General features: G+C 45.0%; 1 protein-coding gene across 3 annotated transcripts in view; it reads right to left on the reverse strand.

The window, feature by feature from the left end:
• The window catches only part of LOC118511940 (segmentation protein cap'n'collar), a 43913-nt gene that overhangs the window by 5761 nt on the left and 20767 nt on the right, over window positions 1–17385 (reverse strand). For all 3 annotated transcript variants that reach the window (XM_036055638.1, XM_036055637.1, XM_036055640.1), the window contains 5 exons: window positions 14318–14424; window positions 13790–14239; window positions 4670–4834; window positions 4362–4586; window positions 4049–4142 (listed from right to left, as the gene is read on the reverse strand). In XM_036055638.1, the coding sequence (XP_035911531.1) occupies window positions 4049–4142; window positions 4362–4586; window positions 4670–4834; window positions 13790–14239; window positions 14318–14424 (1041 nt within the window). The remainder of the gene's footprint in view (window positions 1–4048; window positions 4143–4361; window positions 4587–4669; window positions 4835–13789; window positions 14240–14317; window positions 14425–17385) is intronic.

A 17385-nucleotide genomic window follows, 5' to 3' on the forward strand; every position in this document is an offset into this window, starting at 1 on the left:
GGTGTAGTTTAACAAATCGAACCTCACAAACATAACCAGAACACACACATTTATTTAGAACGCACAACTATCCGGCCGGTAGTTTGTGCTGGCCCCTCAACCACCGGAAGAGTTCAGCAAACGCCGGTTGACAGATGCTTCTTCGCTGGCATCCACTTCGGCTGCGTTACGTTGCCACCAAAGGTAATAATGCTAAGTAGTAAATAATAATGACTTGCACAGCGCTTTGGGATCGCTTTTCGCCAGCAGATGTGGTGGGTAAGTATTTTTGGCTAATACGGTTTCGCTATCCACTCGTTTTGGCTGGGTCGCGTTCCGATAAGAAACTGCACGTCAAACAGAGCCGGGAGGCACAGGTCCCGCAGTGGAGGGAGAGGCCAAGAGGTGAAGATTATCTGTGTTATTTCCTTCTGTTTCCTTCACACTGCCGTGAAACACGCACACACACACACTCTGTCCGTAACGCAAACGGGGGAACTTCCTACACTGTGACAAGAATGCGCACGACCAATTCATATCTATCGTGTCGCGAACGTAACGCGATATCGCGCCATGCGAGACCTACCAGCCAGCTAATGCGGACTACTATCGTGAAACAAAACCGGCAACGTTACCACACAAATCGCTGAGTCATTCTGCGATGCGTACACGGCTATTTTGTGCTAGTTTCTTTTCTTCTACCGCCAGGTTTGCCGCTGACCACTGGAAAGCTAGTTTGCATACGAAACAGACTACCGCACACCCACTGCCCACTGGCGGCCCAACTGAACCACAAAGATTTATGCGAACGCAGGGTGAATCATGCTACACTTTTCCCTAAATCCATTTGAATTTTACAATACAATTCGGCGGTTTGTCTACGCCGAACACCGACGATCTACTTCGTACACCGTTTCGCTAGCGACAAGTTTCACACATAGATGGCGCAACGGTGCACAACGAACGGAAAGTGCAATGCGTATGCGACCGGAAAGCGCGCGCTACACGTGCCCGGCCATTATCACACCACAACGAACCACACACACACACACACACACACACACACACTCGAGCCAACGGACATTGGTGAACTGTTTTGGCCGGGTTTCCTTTGCGTCCACAATTTCTATATACTCATTTCTACCGATCGAGCCTATTTTGTTTGATAGAAACGACGATATCATCGTTGTTCCAGAATGCACAGGGTTGCTGCTGTAGCAGCCACGACGCTTAGTAGCGGCCACAGTCTTATCATTATCTTATCTTTGACCACACCACGCACACACACACACACTCCATGTTTTCTGTGCGGGTGGTGGATGGGTGGTTAAAAAGGGCGGCCTTTGTGTGTATTTTCGTAGCCTGTGTGTATGCCGTCGCCGCGCACGTAGCACGAAGGGAAATGACGCGTTATGCTGAGTTCAAAGTCGCAGTTAGTAGTAAAGGCGTTCGCTCTGGGGTGTGCTGAAATATTTCCGTTTTTCCGTGTTTGTACGCGCGTGTCACACATTTCCGTTGTGATGCAAACGATGGGAGAAAAGCGGATAAAACGAGCAAACTTTTTGGGGGGGTTGTTCTTATTAAATTATTCTAAATCATCCTTAAGCGCCGTTTTCCCTCGAAGTAGAAATTCGAAGAAAGAAAACGAAATCGATCGTTACATGTTTTGAACAAATAAGCAGCGAGGGTGCGAAGGGAATAAAGATATACAGCTACAGTGGGCCAGGAAGGGAAACCGGGACCGGGGTGGTTGGTTGATTCCCTTTCCTAAACTCTAGATTACTTTCTTAAGCCTATTAAAAATTGTCTACCGCTTTTCATCGCGCTGGTACTTACACCAACCGCAGCAGGAAAGCGATTCCGCTCGTATCCTGGCTGGCGCGGCACCGGATGGTTCTATTTCTACCGAAATAATATTCAAAAAAAAAAACCCCCGGCCCCGAATGAGATGGCAGTTTTCAGGTCCTGTCGGCGAATGAAACCGACGGGACGTGCCGCACCAATGGCCGTAACCCACAACCAGCACAAGACCACGGCGACGGCGACGACGATTACGCTGACGCGTGGTGATGGGAACAGTGAAGAGCCGAATAAAAATTAGTTCTTTACGTTTCACACATACCGGCTATAGAACGATCAACGGAAAATGTGTAGAAAGAAAGGGAGAAAGAGAGAGATAGAGACAGAGGAGTCCCAAACCATGACTCGGACTTTCGTTTGTCTTTCATTTTTCATCCATAGAACGTCTGGCTGGCCCGTTGCGGGCTCTGTGCCCTCATTGGTCCGACGTATGATGGTATGTTTAATTATGCTGTGCAACATCTCGCGCTCGATATTTTGTTCTATTTTCAATTCGTTCTACCCAAAGTTCTTGTATGTCCGTGCTGTAGTTTTTCTGTTTTTTTTTTTTGGGGGGGGAATTAAATTGTACACCGTGTGAAGTTTCAGTAGGGCGCGCCCATGGGTCACTGGATTTAGATTGTAGTAATTGGAAATATTTGACTTTGAGGGTAAAAGTTATTATTTTTCCATTTTTGTTTGTTTACGAGGATTTTTTTCATCGCATGTATCTTTCCCGCTGCCAGATAGTTGCAACGGTTTTCACGGTTAACCCTCTCTCAGTGCTGTCGTTATTTGAGATGTTCTACAACAAACAACATTACAAATGTATGTTTTTAAACTGATAACAGCTGCTACTAAGGTAGACCAAGTGACTAAGGTGCATTGTTCTGAAGTATTTTTTTGGTTACTATCCCAAGAAAGTCTTTTTTTTAAATTCAAACATTACTCACTCAACCTGACCAGCTGGCTTGTCAAATCATCAACACCATGTAAGCGCGTATATGACCAGAAGCTACGTCGTTGAAGGTCGTGAAGGTCAGCCGAGATGTGTCCTTATGAAACCTGATCTAGACTAAAGTCCAAGTGAGGAGCACGAATTTACATTTGCATCAGTTTTAACGAAGTATCTGATTATATTGGCAAAAATAAAAAGACTCCCAACGCATGGTCACTCTACAAAAAAACATTCTATTCTGCTAATAACAGTCAGCTGTTTTGTACACCTATCTTTCTTGTCCAGGATATTCTACAGGATACGTCAGATGGATGATCTGAACACTACTAAATCAAAGTTTCATAAAAATAACCGATTACCATTGCTTGTATTGCATTTGAAAGAATTCAATGTGAGTTTAGTGTCGAGTGACGGCTAGAAATTTAATAGCATCCATTAATAAAATTGTTGCACTCGTTATCTTCCCGGCCTAGATTTAAGTATTAGCCAGCATTAGCTTATTAACAAATGAACAAAGCCATCGGGCGATCATGTCTGATTTTTCGCCGTCAGATGCTGCTGTCTTTGGCAGTCTTATAACACTACAGAAACCACCTTTGCGACTTTGCCGGAATCTGTCTCCGAGCTCCAGCTTATCTAGGGATAAGACGAAACTTTCATCTCTCATCGATCGCTTCAGAGGCAGAGCATCGTTAATGGAAAATGCAATAGTGAAAGCATACAAAACCACTTCGTTTTCAAACATATAAGGACACATGTTGAATCGATGTTTAACTTATGCATTGTAACGCACACACATATCGAGCATGACAAGCAGCACAAGAGCAAATCGTTTTGAAGTGTCATTATTTAGAACATACCCAGCTGCTAAAGCGCAAGTAACGCCGGCACACATGTGTGTTCTATTTTTTAGCCAGCACTTTTCGCAACGTAATGGAATGGATAAGATAAGCTCCATTTTCATTGACCAGCGTCCATCGGGCCAACACGACAAATCTGTAATGGCGTAATGTATCGATCGCTCTCGCAGCGCTGTCGGCGATAAGTCTTTTTATCAATTCTTGTGATTACCACCATCCATGCGCCGTCAATCGCCATACGTCGGCGAAATTTATTTCCAATCGACCACCGTGCCTACGCTAGCCGGCCTAGGCGACCTTCATTATGCGAGTATGTTATACATTATGGCCACCTGGCATATAATCACCCAATCAACCCATCTAACCCAGGATCGGAAAAAAGCTATGCAAACACACACACACACACACTTACCTTCGTTAACGGCGATATCCATCAGCTGCAAATCTTCGTCGTTCAGAATGGAATTCAAAAAGCCATCGGTATGGTTCATTTCCGACGACGTGTTCTGTGAGTGGGAACGGGGCAAAAGATAAGGATTCACGATTACTTATCGCTGGACACTAGGAAATGTGCGAGAACCGGTGCCAATCATATCGCGAAAGGGGTCCCGCACGGACAACTAATAACGATGATTATTATTCACGATGATTGCGAGGACGGCGTTGTGAATAATGCTAATGCGAGCCCGTAACTAGCGCCAATCCGCCCGCCGATGGGAACTTACCGAGTAGTACATCATTTCAGGATCCATTTTGTACCCGGACGTGCCAGCATCCGTCTCGGACGTCGAGTTGGTGAGATGCATGCTGGTGGCGACGGCCGACCCCAGGTTTGCACCGTAGTGGGGTTGAGCCGGTGAAATATCGGCCAGCGACGCATTCTGCAACACCGCGGCATGCGACGGATGGTGGTATTGGCCATGCTGGGGACCTGCGATTGCTCCGCTCGGCTAACAGTAGAGAAAGGAAACGATTCAAGTGGTTAGTTACATTGGATCGGAAATGGATGGTGGTGGCGGTAGCATCAACCAACCTGGTAAGATGGATAGTGTGAAGGGTAGTGCGCATGCGACGGATGGGACGGTGGCATATCGGCGACACCCATTCCTACGCCCATTCCGGGTGGAAAACTAAGCAGATTGGCCAAATCCTGCCAGCGCTGTTCCATCGAAACTGCTCGGCTCAACGGTACACGGGACTGCGAAGGAAAGAAGGATAGAATTTTGTTAGAACAATCGTAACAATTCTCCAACCAAAAAAAGGCTTCATACCAAACGGGAAACACAGTCTCGGGTAAATATGCTGCACACATACTATACTCAATACTAAAAGCTTTTGTTTAACAATTTGCTTCCTATATTCACATAACTCTTATGATAAAACAAAAGAAATGCTCACAGACACATAAAACGACTATTGCGAGTCAAAGCGCGGGGATGCCACAATGATGTCGCGACACATCAACCGACAAAACGGCACCCGTTGACCACCCAACCGACTCTTAACCTGACCCTTCACAGCTCCCCAACCCGCTGCTGCTCCTGCTCCTCCCCAATCGAACGGGTCACATTAGAACAAATTAATTGTATATCATTTGCTCTCTAATTTTACGCTACCACCAAGGTCACGTCACACATTTACAATGTCAAGCCGACATGCACACACATCATGTTGCCAGGGAGCGAGGGCCCAGCAAAAGCGGCATTTAGGTGTACGGCCGCTTCATACTCCATAGGCCAAATTCAAATACAGGGAATCGAATTCGACCAACCGACCACTTCGAATGCATCTTCCGCACATTTCCAACCCGACGCATTGGGCGATGGCTGAGGGGCTCTAAGGGCTGCCCCCTTTACCCCCTTCGGTAGCGGCTAGCCAGGCAGCAAGGTTGATGTTGACGCTCGCTTTATTATGGGGTAGAGTAGCTAACGTTGAATGATGATGCCGGCAAGTACACTACACTTCGGCGTACGCATTGAATCGGAAGCGTTTAGGCGGGACCCCGCGGATACTGCGACTGTTTATTATTTTTTCCCTTCTGCCTTTGCTTCTTATTATCTGCAATAGGCAACAGTCCCCTTTATAATTAGCCACTCATTAGTAAGGAAGAGTGTTGTCTAGCTGTTAAGGCTTTCCCCAGCTTCCCGTGCTCACCACCTTGGGCAACGGCGGACGACGCACACGACGCACGTGCAATCGTTTTGCTTCTAATAACGATTGATAACATGTTTGTTTAAGGAGAGTATTTAATGTTTCTCGCATTTCCAAGCCTCCGGCGACAATTGCGTGCATTGGTCCAGTTCATTAGCAAAGCAGCCGTACGACGTTTACGACGGCCTGGTATCAACCCATTTGCTTCTGGTTGGTAATTATTCATAGCCAACAGTGTAGTTCACAGCTCACCAGCAAGTGACTGGTATCTAGCATGTATGTTTATCTGTAGAATTCCAAATTTTACTTAAAAAAACTCATATGACACCCTTTCACTACGGGAAATACGTCAAACGCACTCATCAGCAGGAAGGTAAAAGCGGCCTCAGCAATTCTACCGTCTGGTGGTTTACACGACGCTACAAAAATTAGTTGTGCGTGTGTGTGTGTTTGTGTGTGTGTTTTTTTTTAATTGAACAAAAAAAATTGTCTGGAAGTAATCTTCCATCACGCGCCTTTTTGCTCTTGGTGCACAGTACTTCTTTTTTTTTTTGGTTTGGCGGGGGCTACTCCGGCTCGAAACGAGCACAGTCCGTGTACACAACGGAGCTGCGGCTGCGTTGCGAGATGAGGATAGAGGTTTTCAGGTGGGGAGTTGGTGGAGCACAACAACTACAACAAAAAAAACCCCAACAATCGAGATTGAAAGACAGGTCGTACACACAACAAGCCGGACACGACCCGATGATGATGGTGATCGGTCTTGGTGGGTGCAGAATTTTGAACCAAGAATCAAGAACACAGCAACCACTAACAAAAAAAAAAAAAACACATCCTCACACGACCGTAGAGGATGAGGAAAGGTCAAGCCTTCGGTAGATGTTTACTTCAGGAAATTCAATGTTCAAGCTACGCGTTACAAAATCTCCCTGATTGAAGCGAGCGAGTGGAAGTCAACAGAATTGCGCAATGTTAACGATAAGCGTATCCCAAAACGAGAGCTCCAGGAAAATCTTTACGCTTCCTTCCAGATCAAATACCTTCGTCCACGTGCTAGGTCCATTAGCATCGTATCGTATCTAGATGCAGTGTATGTACGCAACTCGCCGTTCACCGTTGATTTGCACCACCGAAAAACGAAAATAATCCAATAGCTTGGCGGGCTACAACAACACTGTGTTAACAGAACACAACACTAAATTCAACTAACGCAGCCCTGCCAAACTCTCATCAGCCGCTTCACAACACAACCGATTCGTCTCTTATTCTGTCTCTCTCTCTCTCTCGGGCGCTTTTTTCCCTTCCTGTCTGCATCCCTTGATCTATGCTTTGCGTACGCGATCGTACGCCGGATGGTAGTGGTGGTGGTGGTATGGTATGCTTTTTTTTTTGCTGCGCCCAACCTAGAAGCCACAAACTTCAGTTCTATTTGCGTAGTGGTGGTTCGAAGGTTCGTGACGCCGGTAGGCTTCGACTCAATCGCACGCAATCGCAACACGCGGTTTGCATATCGCGCCGAACCGTTTTTGCAGTAGCTGTTCCAGGGTGCGCTGGTAGTGATGATCGATGCTCTCGTCTCGCATCACGCATCTGCGATAGCTCCGTCCTTTTCTCCTAATCCGAATTCTGCTGGATGCGTTCGCCGTCTACCGAGGCGTACAAGTCTTTCGTTTGGCTTTGTCCGGTGCTTCCAATAATTGTGTGTCGACCCGTGCTCAATAACGTAGCGAGATAAAAGCTACACTTGATCGTGAACTTGACGTGTCGCCGGGCTGGTGTGTTTGTTTTTGTTGCTTATTTGCGTTGATTTTGTGTAATTGTGTTTCAATTTCTATTCTTTTTTCATCCCACGAGTACATTATTTTACCAAAGCTGGTAATTGTTTGGGGCAAAAGATCGATTGATAGTTTGTTTTTTTTCCTCATTTTTTACAGAAGAACAAAAAAAAAAACACTCACACACAGACGGGTAACAAGCCGTCCTGTATCGCATTTTGTGGCGTTAAAACATATTGAAGTCAATTTGTTTTGTTTGCTTAACAGCTTGTTCTCGCCTCGGCTGTGTTTGTGTGTGTGTGTGTGTTTGCTTGGTTACGCGGAGGTTCAAATTTCGGTCACGCTCGTGATGAACTTTGTGTAGCATGGCGTTTAACGTCAAATCACTCTCCAGTCCAGTCCGTCCGTCAATGGGTTGTGTCGATAGGACGATATGTAGAAATAAAATTGATCACCGTATAATTGCCTCTATGCCTTTTTTGTATAACTCAGAAACGAAACGAAAAAGGTGGCGAATGACGGAAACAGCGTACCTGCATTGCAATGTTTTTGTCTTTCAATAATCGTAAGAACAAATGCAAAGTATTGATTCTCGTTTGCCGAACACAATATGAGTTTTTTAAATGATTGCAACTGCCGTTTCAAATTTTTTGAACAAAACTGTCTCTCTCTGCTTGGTTCAACGACCTCTTACCAGTCATTTCTGGCTTACTAGATTTAACGATACCACTTAGTTAGATAGTCAACCCTCAGTACGGAGGAACGGTTCGGATGGGATTTGAACCTTGGTCCTGCCGTATGAAATCTGGCGCTGTTGTCGTCACTACCACCCCATGTCTCCGAGAACAAAGCTATCTTCAATTATAAAATTAAAAACTTCTTTACTTCGAGGGTAATCGTGAGTTAGTTATCGTTAGTAATCGTGAGTTAACCATGATCACAAACTGAACTCTTTCATTAACTAAGTTCTTTAACATACTTTATGCTACACAACACAAAAAAAGATCTTTTCTCGCAACAAATGCTTTTACACTCCCGACCAAAACTCGAACAAGTGTCTGGGTCGATGGGATCCTAGGATAACCGGCTTAAACGAAGCGAGCACTGATCGAACCCTGATAAAGCGGGCCACCAAAAATAAAAAAAGACGATAATGAAAATAAATAAACAGCCGGTTTGGAATGGTTGTGAAAAAGCTTGCCCATCCGTGTTGCTTTTCCGAACCTAATTTCACTCCAAATTGTCCAAAGCCTCGAGCAAAGCGAAAGAAGGTATGCACTGAAAAGCAAGAGCTGATCTTGAAGCAGCTCATGAATCGCCAGCCTGCTCAGCTCGAGCGAGGGACCTTTCAAGAGTGGGGGATAAAATAACACTTGCCAAAAGGACATTTGCTCCGATACATCCTTTGCCTGCCTGGCATACCGAGAACTGTGTGTGCTGCGTAGAATAACACACCGAAGCTCCCAAGTAAGCTTGCAAGTTTACTTTAAAAACAACAACACTTGTCGGTTTACACGGTCGCACCCGATGCTCCGGCCTCTTCGGCTCGGTCAAGTGCTGCTCGTCCGGATCCGGAGAACTGTGTTTGAGTCTCCATTTTTCTTAAGGATGCGAATGGACGAAGACGTTGCTCGCGAGAGCGAGACAGCTTTTGTCTGGGGCCTGCCGGGGTTATTATTTGGTTCTTTTCGCTATTATTGCTTTCACGACCGATCGTATCTTCCCTCGCTTGCGTCGGGCTTCCTGGTGCCGTAATGTAGGGCATACGCGCTCTGGAAGTCACCCGGCGGTTGAAAAGCAAAACAACCGAATAATAATACAGAGCCATAACTGCTCTTGCCCCATACGAAAAACGATCGATCCGATCGATCCTTTTGCGTGTACCAAAAGCGTACTTGTTCTTTCGACCGTTTCGCCTTCATTTTCAACCGAGTTCGTTCTCGCCAGCAGTTCGGCCAGACTCTTCTTCCCGACGTTTACTTCACCACGCAGCAGCAGCCACTGCCGTCGTCGTGCTCTCCTTGAATTCTCATTGGCCCTTTCAGGTGCGATGGTCGAGTAGGGGTGCTTGCGGTCTGTACCCTGCTGCCTTTCCTCCCGCAGGCACTCGCTTACTTAATGCGTTTTTAAAATCAATCGAAATCATCTCTATTTTTTGTTATTCTTTTTGCCTTCGCTCCCGGCTCTCCAGAGTGGCGTGGTGTTATTATTATTGCTATTCTTCGGTACATCCATTCGTGTCCGCGTTCTAGGCCCTCGGACAGGTTAGCGCGATGGGCAAACCTTACCCACACCAGCGACCAGCTCACCAGCCATCGGTACGGCATTCCGGTAATCACAGGGGAAGCAGAGTGGTCAGCGCGTTTCGATTCTCAACCGGCCGAACACAATCCGTCGTCTCGCGCACAGACACTGGACACCCGAAACGCACCACGGCCATAATTATGGTGACGGAAACGCGTAAAGAGAATTGCGCCTTCCATGCCAAGATGGTGTGTGCGCCAGTGGAACAAGAAAAAATATCCTCCTTAAAATTCTTTCTTCCTCCCAAAAAAAAAATGCAAAACGTCTTTCGAGCGACGCCTTTTGTTCAAAAGGGACTACGCGGTGCACATACACACACACACACGGGTGCGGTAGGATAGAGGTGATGCGATGGCATGTTGCACTTTGCAGATGGTGGCATCACCACTGAGTAAAGCAACTTAAAGCACGACAAAAGAATTAATGTAATAACCGCAAATTACGATCGCATCGGTTTTTCAGCACGATTTCTTGCCTCTTCCTTAGTATGTGTTTCGCATCTTCGATTGGGAGGGGGTTTTCGTGAATCCACCATTTTATAAAATGAATTCTTAAGGTAAAATAAGGTCCGGACAAATTTATAACAAAGATTTAAGCTAGATTTGGTGGACGTTTTTTCAAATCCATGACCCTTTGTTTTTGTTTCGCAATGTCTAGCCGGATGATCCCTAAGCACTGGAACCCTGTTATTTGTTCAATTCTGTTCAAGCTGAAGTATCATTTTTGCAACTATTTCTGAACTGAAATTTTACTGTGTTGTGGTTGTTGAAGCATTATTGTTAATAAGTAGATCTTCGACAGAGTTCAAAAATGGTTCGAATATTACTATTCTGGTGAATCTATTCCAGCTATTCGGTATAAGGGAGCTTGTCCTTGAAGAGTCTTCGCCTTCTACGGGGCTTCATCTACCAAAAAATCTTGCTGTCCTAGAGCCTTTGTCAGGAGTCCATCATTTTAGAGTCTACTCTTTCAATAGATCTTGTCATTCAAGGAGTCTTCTGGCGACCTGGGACTTCGTCTAATAAGAAGTTTCATCAACCAAAGGATTTCACCAACATTAGAAAATTGTCCACCAAAGGGAACTCTACGTCTAAGGGATCTCGTCACTCAATAAAAGACCTTCTTCACTAAAACCACCAAGACAAAAGTCGCAAAAGTTTTGAAAGTTTAACGGAAGCCTCCTACCATCAAGGACCTTCTGATTTCTTGATACGATGTCCACTATAGTATCTCAAAAACCCTATCTCATCTTACAAACGATGTTGTTGAAGAATTTGCTTTATATTATTAATATATTGCGATTATTTTTGTTTCAACTCCCCAGCCATATATCTGAGCAAAGTGATAGAGAATCGGGTTACAAACCAACGTACCGTTAGTAAATGACCCAATCATAATAGCAGCTTTCAAACCAATTAAAACATACAATAAGTGACTCCGCTCTGTCATCTCTAATGTTCATCCTTGCACTGTGAAGCAAGCAATAAAGCATCGCCCAACCTCAACAAAACCAGTAGCAAGTGGCAATAATTCATCCAATTGTGCTCCTTTTTCCCACCTTCCCACAACCCGAACACCATTTCACACACACCGAGTGATAATCGAATGAGGCACGGTTCTTCTCGGTGGGTGCGAAGAATCCAGTCCTATTCCCCTTTATTGTTTTATTGTCGCTTCCCGCTCTGTACACATGTCACCGCATGTAGGATCACCACCGACCGGCCGACCAGCATGTGCGGAAAAACAGGTACAACGGTTCCGGTTCAGGCGAGTTCGTGTAGTTTCTGCCGTAGCTGGCATCGATTAAATCTTGCCTTTCTGACTCGGAAAGGTCCATCTTCTTCTGCACACCACTTTTCTCCGACCCGTCAAGCGGTTGAACTAAGAAAACAGGACCACAACAACCGCAGACAAGTGCAACAATCGTGCTGCTCCGCTCTTCCATCTTCCATCCACTTCGCCACTTTCACCCCGTTTTGTTTCATCCAATCTTCCACTTGTCGTCCTTTACGATCGACGAAGAAGAATTGAGGAAACAAAAAAAAAACATCATAAAGAAATGCACCCATACAAAAGGCAGCAGTAGCCAGCACCATCACCAAAGAGTGCGTCGGTGAGAGCTCTCTCCAAAACCCCGGGATGCCTTTGGGACCGCAACAACAGGAGATAACATTGCGGATATCATCCCTTGTGTCCCTTGTGTTTCTTCGGCAAAAGCGCACGCAAAGGTGTGTAGGGGCGGCAACCGGAGGTGCGGGTTCCAAGCAGTTCCAAATGGATGCGCTAGGTTGGCTTGGCTGGCTTGGCTGGCTTTTAGTGGCAATTTAATGATTAATTGTAAACACGTCGGGGCACATCATTTTTTATGCATAAAAGGATTACACTACCGACGACTTGACTCTGCCGAAGAGAAAAGAAAGCATGCAATGCATCGGGGGATTTGCGGTCCTGGAACCCAGGGGCGGTGTATTTTAAACGGATAATTTATTACCTTTCTCCTCGGGGACAACATCCACCCACCGTTTGTATGGAGCGAACGAACCTACGCTGTGGACGGTGCTATGGATCACGCACCAATCCATCGATCATCGATCAACACTCGGCGGTAGATCACTCTAATCGATCATTTGCGAGCATGCATCGTGTAAAGAGACCGACCATCAAAATGTTTGTGCTGATCGCTTTTTATCGGTAGCGACACAAAGAATACACACACCAAACGATCAATAACGTACGCTAAATATGCGTTGATAGGTTCAGGAGAGGCATGCAGCGACTTCTTAGGCGGTCAGGATCGCTGCTAGATGCGGGCTAGATGCCTGCGACCACTGTTGTGTTTAGTGATATTTTTTTATTGCACGTTGTAGCTGTCAATATCAATTGGACTGATCGTTTGGGGGAAAAAAGAAGATACGACAAGATGCGCTACGAACCATAGCCCGTGGATCACAAAGCAAGTTCCCATTAATCGGCATATCTAACGTACTGACATGCTTTTAATACGGTCGTTGTCAAATCGAAAGATACTTTGTAATGTTGTTAATGATTGTCAGGATGTTGCATTCTTACTGTCGTTGATTCTTGTCTTATCGTATCTTGTTATTGTCTTTAATGACAAATAGAGAACATACTAGCGATCTACGTCAATCAGAACCCATTACTTTTATAGTTTTTACGTGCCTTTTGTAAATAAATGCAAATTTTGATCAATTTTTAGGGCATATGATGACCTATACGAAAGGGAAGCTCGTCACAAATGCTTTCCTAAAACCCACTAAGGATCGTAAAGGTTTTTTTTTTCGCCAAAAGCCTTCGAACATATGGTTAATGTTCGGGATTTTTTGAGAAGAATTGCTGATAAAAAAGCTGATAAAAAGACTACACAACTTGTAAGCCGGAACGGTCCGTAGGTCTATGCGAAAGCGCCCGGCAGGACAAGAAACAAATCTCATCCCGTCCGTGCAATTCTTATTATACCTTTAGCATAGTTTCTCTTCTCAAGATTTTTACAACTTTTTAAGAGATGACTACCGCTTTAAAACCTTTTTTCCAATTGCTTTACCCGTTATGTATCTTCTGCTGTTAAAACAGAATCAGTTTTCAATCTTAAACCATCATAGGCCCTACTATATTGGAGTATTTAGCAGCCTTATTAAAACGGATCAACTATTCTGTTTGTTGGACTCAAATGTTCAATTTCAGTTTCGAAACAAAACCAAAATATGTTCCGATACACGTCGATGTGTTCCATGTTCGCACAATCGAAATCATTTTGCGTTTCTCAAAAAAAAAAGATACCAATCTCGCCTATGCCATTGCCCCATCCACATCTACAGTTTCGTTACCGTATCCCCGTGTCATCCGCATGGCTTCTCACACGGAACAAACTCAACCATGTTCTCCTCGCTCCCTCTCCTACCTACCTGATGATGATGGTGATGATGGTGGTGATGGTGATGGTAGCCAGATCCCCCAGTCGTTGTTTGCCGGAAGCTGCTCATGGCGCCATGGCCGTAGCCTTGTGTGTTCTGGCGCGTATGTTGAAAGTGGGACGACGTTTGTATCATCATGTCGCAAAGGAGGTCCTCTAGATCATCGGTCACCGGTGCTGTTTCGAGGCCTTCGTCGGACGTCGTCGTGTCCGCTACGGAATCGTTCGCTGCGGCGTCGCGGTTCTCTCCGGTATCGTCGCAATTGCTCTGATCAGCGTCCGTCGAACCGGAAGCGCCACCTAGACAAATCTCATCCACCGAAACTTGCTGCAGCTCCCGCTCGATGCGCTTCACCTCGGCGATTTCTTGCTCTTCGTGGTCCTGGTTTTGATGTTCAAGGTTTTCGCTGTCATCCGACTTTACTTCGGGGATTGTGTCCACCTGTAGTGCGATTGACAGTGAGGATGAGCGTGAGTCGCGGGCAGTCGTGGGATCTATTGTCTATGTGCCGATGCTTACCACTGTGTCGCCGAGGTCCGGTAGCGTTAAGCCTTCCTCCAGGAATAAATCGGCCAACGGGGGTGGCAGGCTGTTATCTATGTCCGAGCTGTTCAAAACGTATTCACCTACAATGCAGGGAATGGGAAAAGAAAAAATAATGTAGATCAAACTATAACCGAGAAGTCTAGAACACCAAAAATCCTCATTTGAACCTACACCTGATCTTAACTGCCATTTTACAACAACGTAAAAGAAACATTAGGCAATTTCATGGAAATTTAATGAAAAAGGAGTTTAGACCTTATCACGAAAAAAACATGGTGACATGTCCTCAATAATCCAGTTTTTGGTTGTAGATTTCTATGTTTCTGCATCAACTGCTATGCGACAAAAAACTTGAATCCTTCCATTTTAAACGATTGCAGCTGGTTTATTTGAAATAATTGCAATTACTACTTCTACAACAAGTATATGAATGATCTGTGTGCTTAAGAAAATCGCTGAAGATCTTAAGGTTTAGAAAGTATTTGGGTTATCATAACTTCAAAACTAAATTGATAAGCTTTCTGAGCATATTATATACACCGTCACCAATACAATTTTTGGACACAATGGCAAATAAAGAGTATTATTGAAGAACTACGTTTATAAGGTTCAGACAGAAGAACCTTGACCGTTGCGCGTTTGATTAAAGAAGATTGAAATTATTCTCTTTTAATCACGATTCTATCGTCCAATCCCACCACCGGCAGATGTAATGAAGGTCTCTCTATCAACTTTAATTTTGTTCGCCTGTTTTATTTCCCTGGCAAACGTGAGCCTCCCCCCCCCCCCCTCAAATAGCTGTGTGCGTGTGTTGATGCGTTTGGTTGGTGTTTTTTTTTCCTCCTTTCCATTTCGTAGTTCCAGCTCCATCCAGCGTCGACGAGGACGCGTTACAACACATTTGTGGTGGAAATGTTTAACGACGACCACGACAAACTAAGGAACACTTCAATCATGAAACAAGCTAGAAGACGAACATCAAAACTTCAACCATCAACCAAGTTCGAGCTGGCTAGGTAGCGAGAAGAACGACGGCGGGAGAAACCTCTCTCGGGGGAATCCTATCCGCGGGAATGCTATTAATTTCTTTCCTTATTGATTTTATCCATGAGATATCGGTTGATTATTAGTTAACTTGTGGACGAAATATGTAATACGCTTTTTTTGTGTGTTGCTTCGCTCGATGCCGACGGACAAGCGGTGAGTGAGCGAGCGGGAGGAGGTGTTGGCCATTCCAGCACGTCGACACCCGACCTCGAGAAGGTTTGGTGGTGTTCATGCCCCATATGGAGGTGATGGCAGTGATGGCTTGAGGAAATGAGGAAAATGTGAAGGAAGAGAGCCATAAACAGAGAAGAAGACGCATGCCCGTCGCATGATCTCGATTTGTTCGAACGATTTGTCGAGATCGATCGATCGGATTGGAACGCCAGGGCAAAACGTGGAAAATGTGTCGACCGAGAGGACGCGTCCCGGAGTGCAGGGAGAAAAGACGCACAGTTGCTTCGATCGCCGTAGATCGTCGGAGATTCGACATTTCTGTCGGCATTTCGTCTTTCAACTTCAACTTCCCCATCGGCTGGGCTGAAGCGTATTCTCGTGGCTCGTATGCTCTCTTTTTCATTCCTTCCCAGTGGCCTGGGCAAAGCAATCATAGGCAGCAGCTGCGACGGGAAGACGCCGGGAACTGATGGACACTAGGCGATGGACCACCTCTCAAGGCAAGGAATTTTTTCTTTTGTGTGTTCGCGCGCGTGTGTGTGTGTGTGTGTGTGTGTGTGTGTGTTGTTAGAGAGGCCCCAATTTGTTACGCTTTTCCGCCACCATGGCAGAAAAGCGAAACGATCATCTCCCCTACGGTTGACCCTGGGTGATAGCGAATGAAGCTTTTGGTTGGACGACGGAAAACAACAACATACACGTACCACCCCATGAGTCAGCGGCATTGGTGGTGGGTGTTGTTAGATATTTCTCGCGAGTGATTACTGTCGTAAAGTTATTTCAAAAATGTATCAAATGCTGGGAGGTTTAAGCGTGCTTTTAATGGTTGGGTCTCGACTCTGTTCGTCCTTGGTAAATATTTTCGCTCTAGATGCTGTGTAAATTATTTGTAGGTGGAGAATTTTTCCAACATGTGTTTATTGCACAATAAATGAAACGAAAAGAAAAAAAAATGAAACACACAGAAAAGTATGATTTAATGCGTCACAAAGGGCCAAGAAAAAGGCCTTAAGGCATCAAATGTGTTTTGTATAGAGAGAACAACATCAGGGTTAGTTGTTTACGCACTGCTTATAAACGAATGAGAGTTGAAGGTCCGCCAACATTTATCATTTCTATGTATATTATTAAGATGTTAGAGTATTTAAAAAATAATCAGATAACAGTAAGTCCAGAGTATCCTTTCTGAAGAGAAACCAGGAGTAGATAAGATACTTAAAGATATGGAAGAGTCTTAAAAACTCTCGTCGTAGCTTTGGAAGGAACTTATTCCGATAGCCAGATAATAGAACTATTTTAACAGGTTTTCTTCCCGCGTCGCCCAACCAAAGTTCTGTCTATTTTCTGATTTGCTGTTTTTGTAGCCAATATTATCTATCTTTCTAAAAGAAAAACAAGATTTCATAAAAAAGAAAGTTTTCTTCTTTTTCTTTTTTGGCGCTACAACTTCGTTAGGTCTCGGCCTGCCCTTTCTGGCTTTCTGTGCCTTGATTTTACCCGTAGCAAGGTAGTCATCAAGCCCTACGTACGGGGGAGCGGTCGGGATGGGATATGAACCCCGATCCTGCCGTGTGAAGACCGGCGCCGCTTTCGCCTCTACCACCGAACCGCTCCAAAAAACGTAAGTACACTGTGATAATTTGATGCACTGAAAGCAAACAAAAGGCTTCAAGTGGTTTCAACAATCTGCAAAGATAACAGAAGAATTCAGGATGGATGTCCGTGGCTCGCTAAGGGGACATACAAAGAGTTTTTTTTCGAGAATAAGATCTTATTTTAACAAATTTAATCCAAAATCAACTTTGACGAGAGCAGCTACA

Source organism: Anopheles stephensi, chromosome 3, assembly GCF_013141755.1.
Source record: "Anopheles stephensi strain Indian chromosome 3, UCI_ANSTEP_V1.0, whole genome shotgun sequence".
Taxonomy (NCBI): Eukaryota; Metazoa; Arthropoda; class Insecta; order Diptera; family Culicidae; genus Anopheles; species Anopheles stephensi.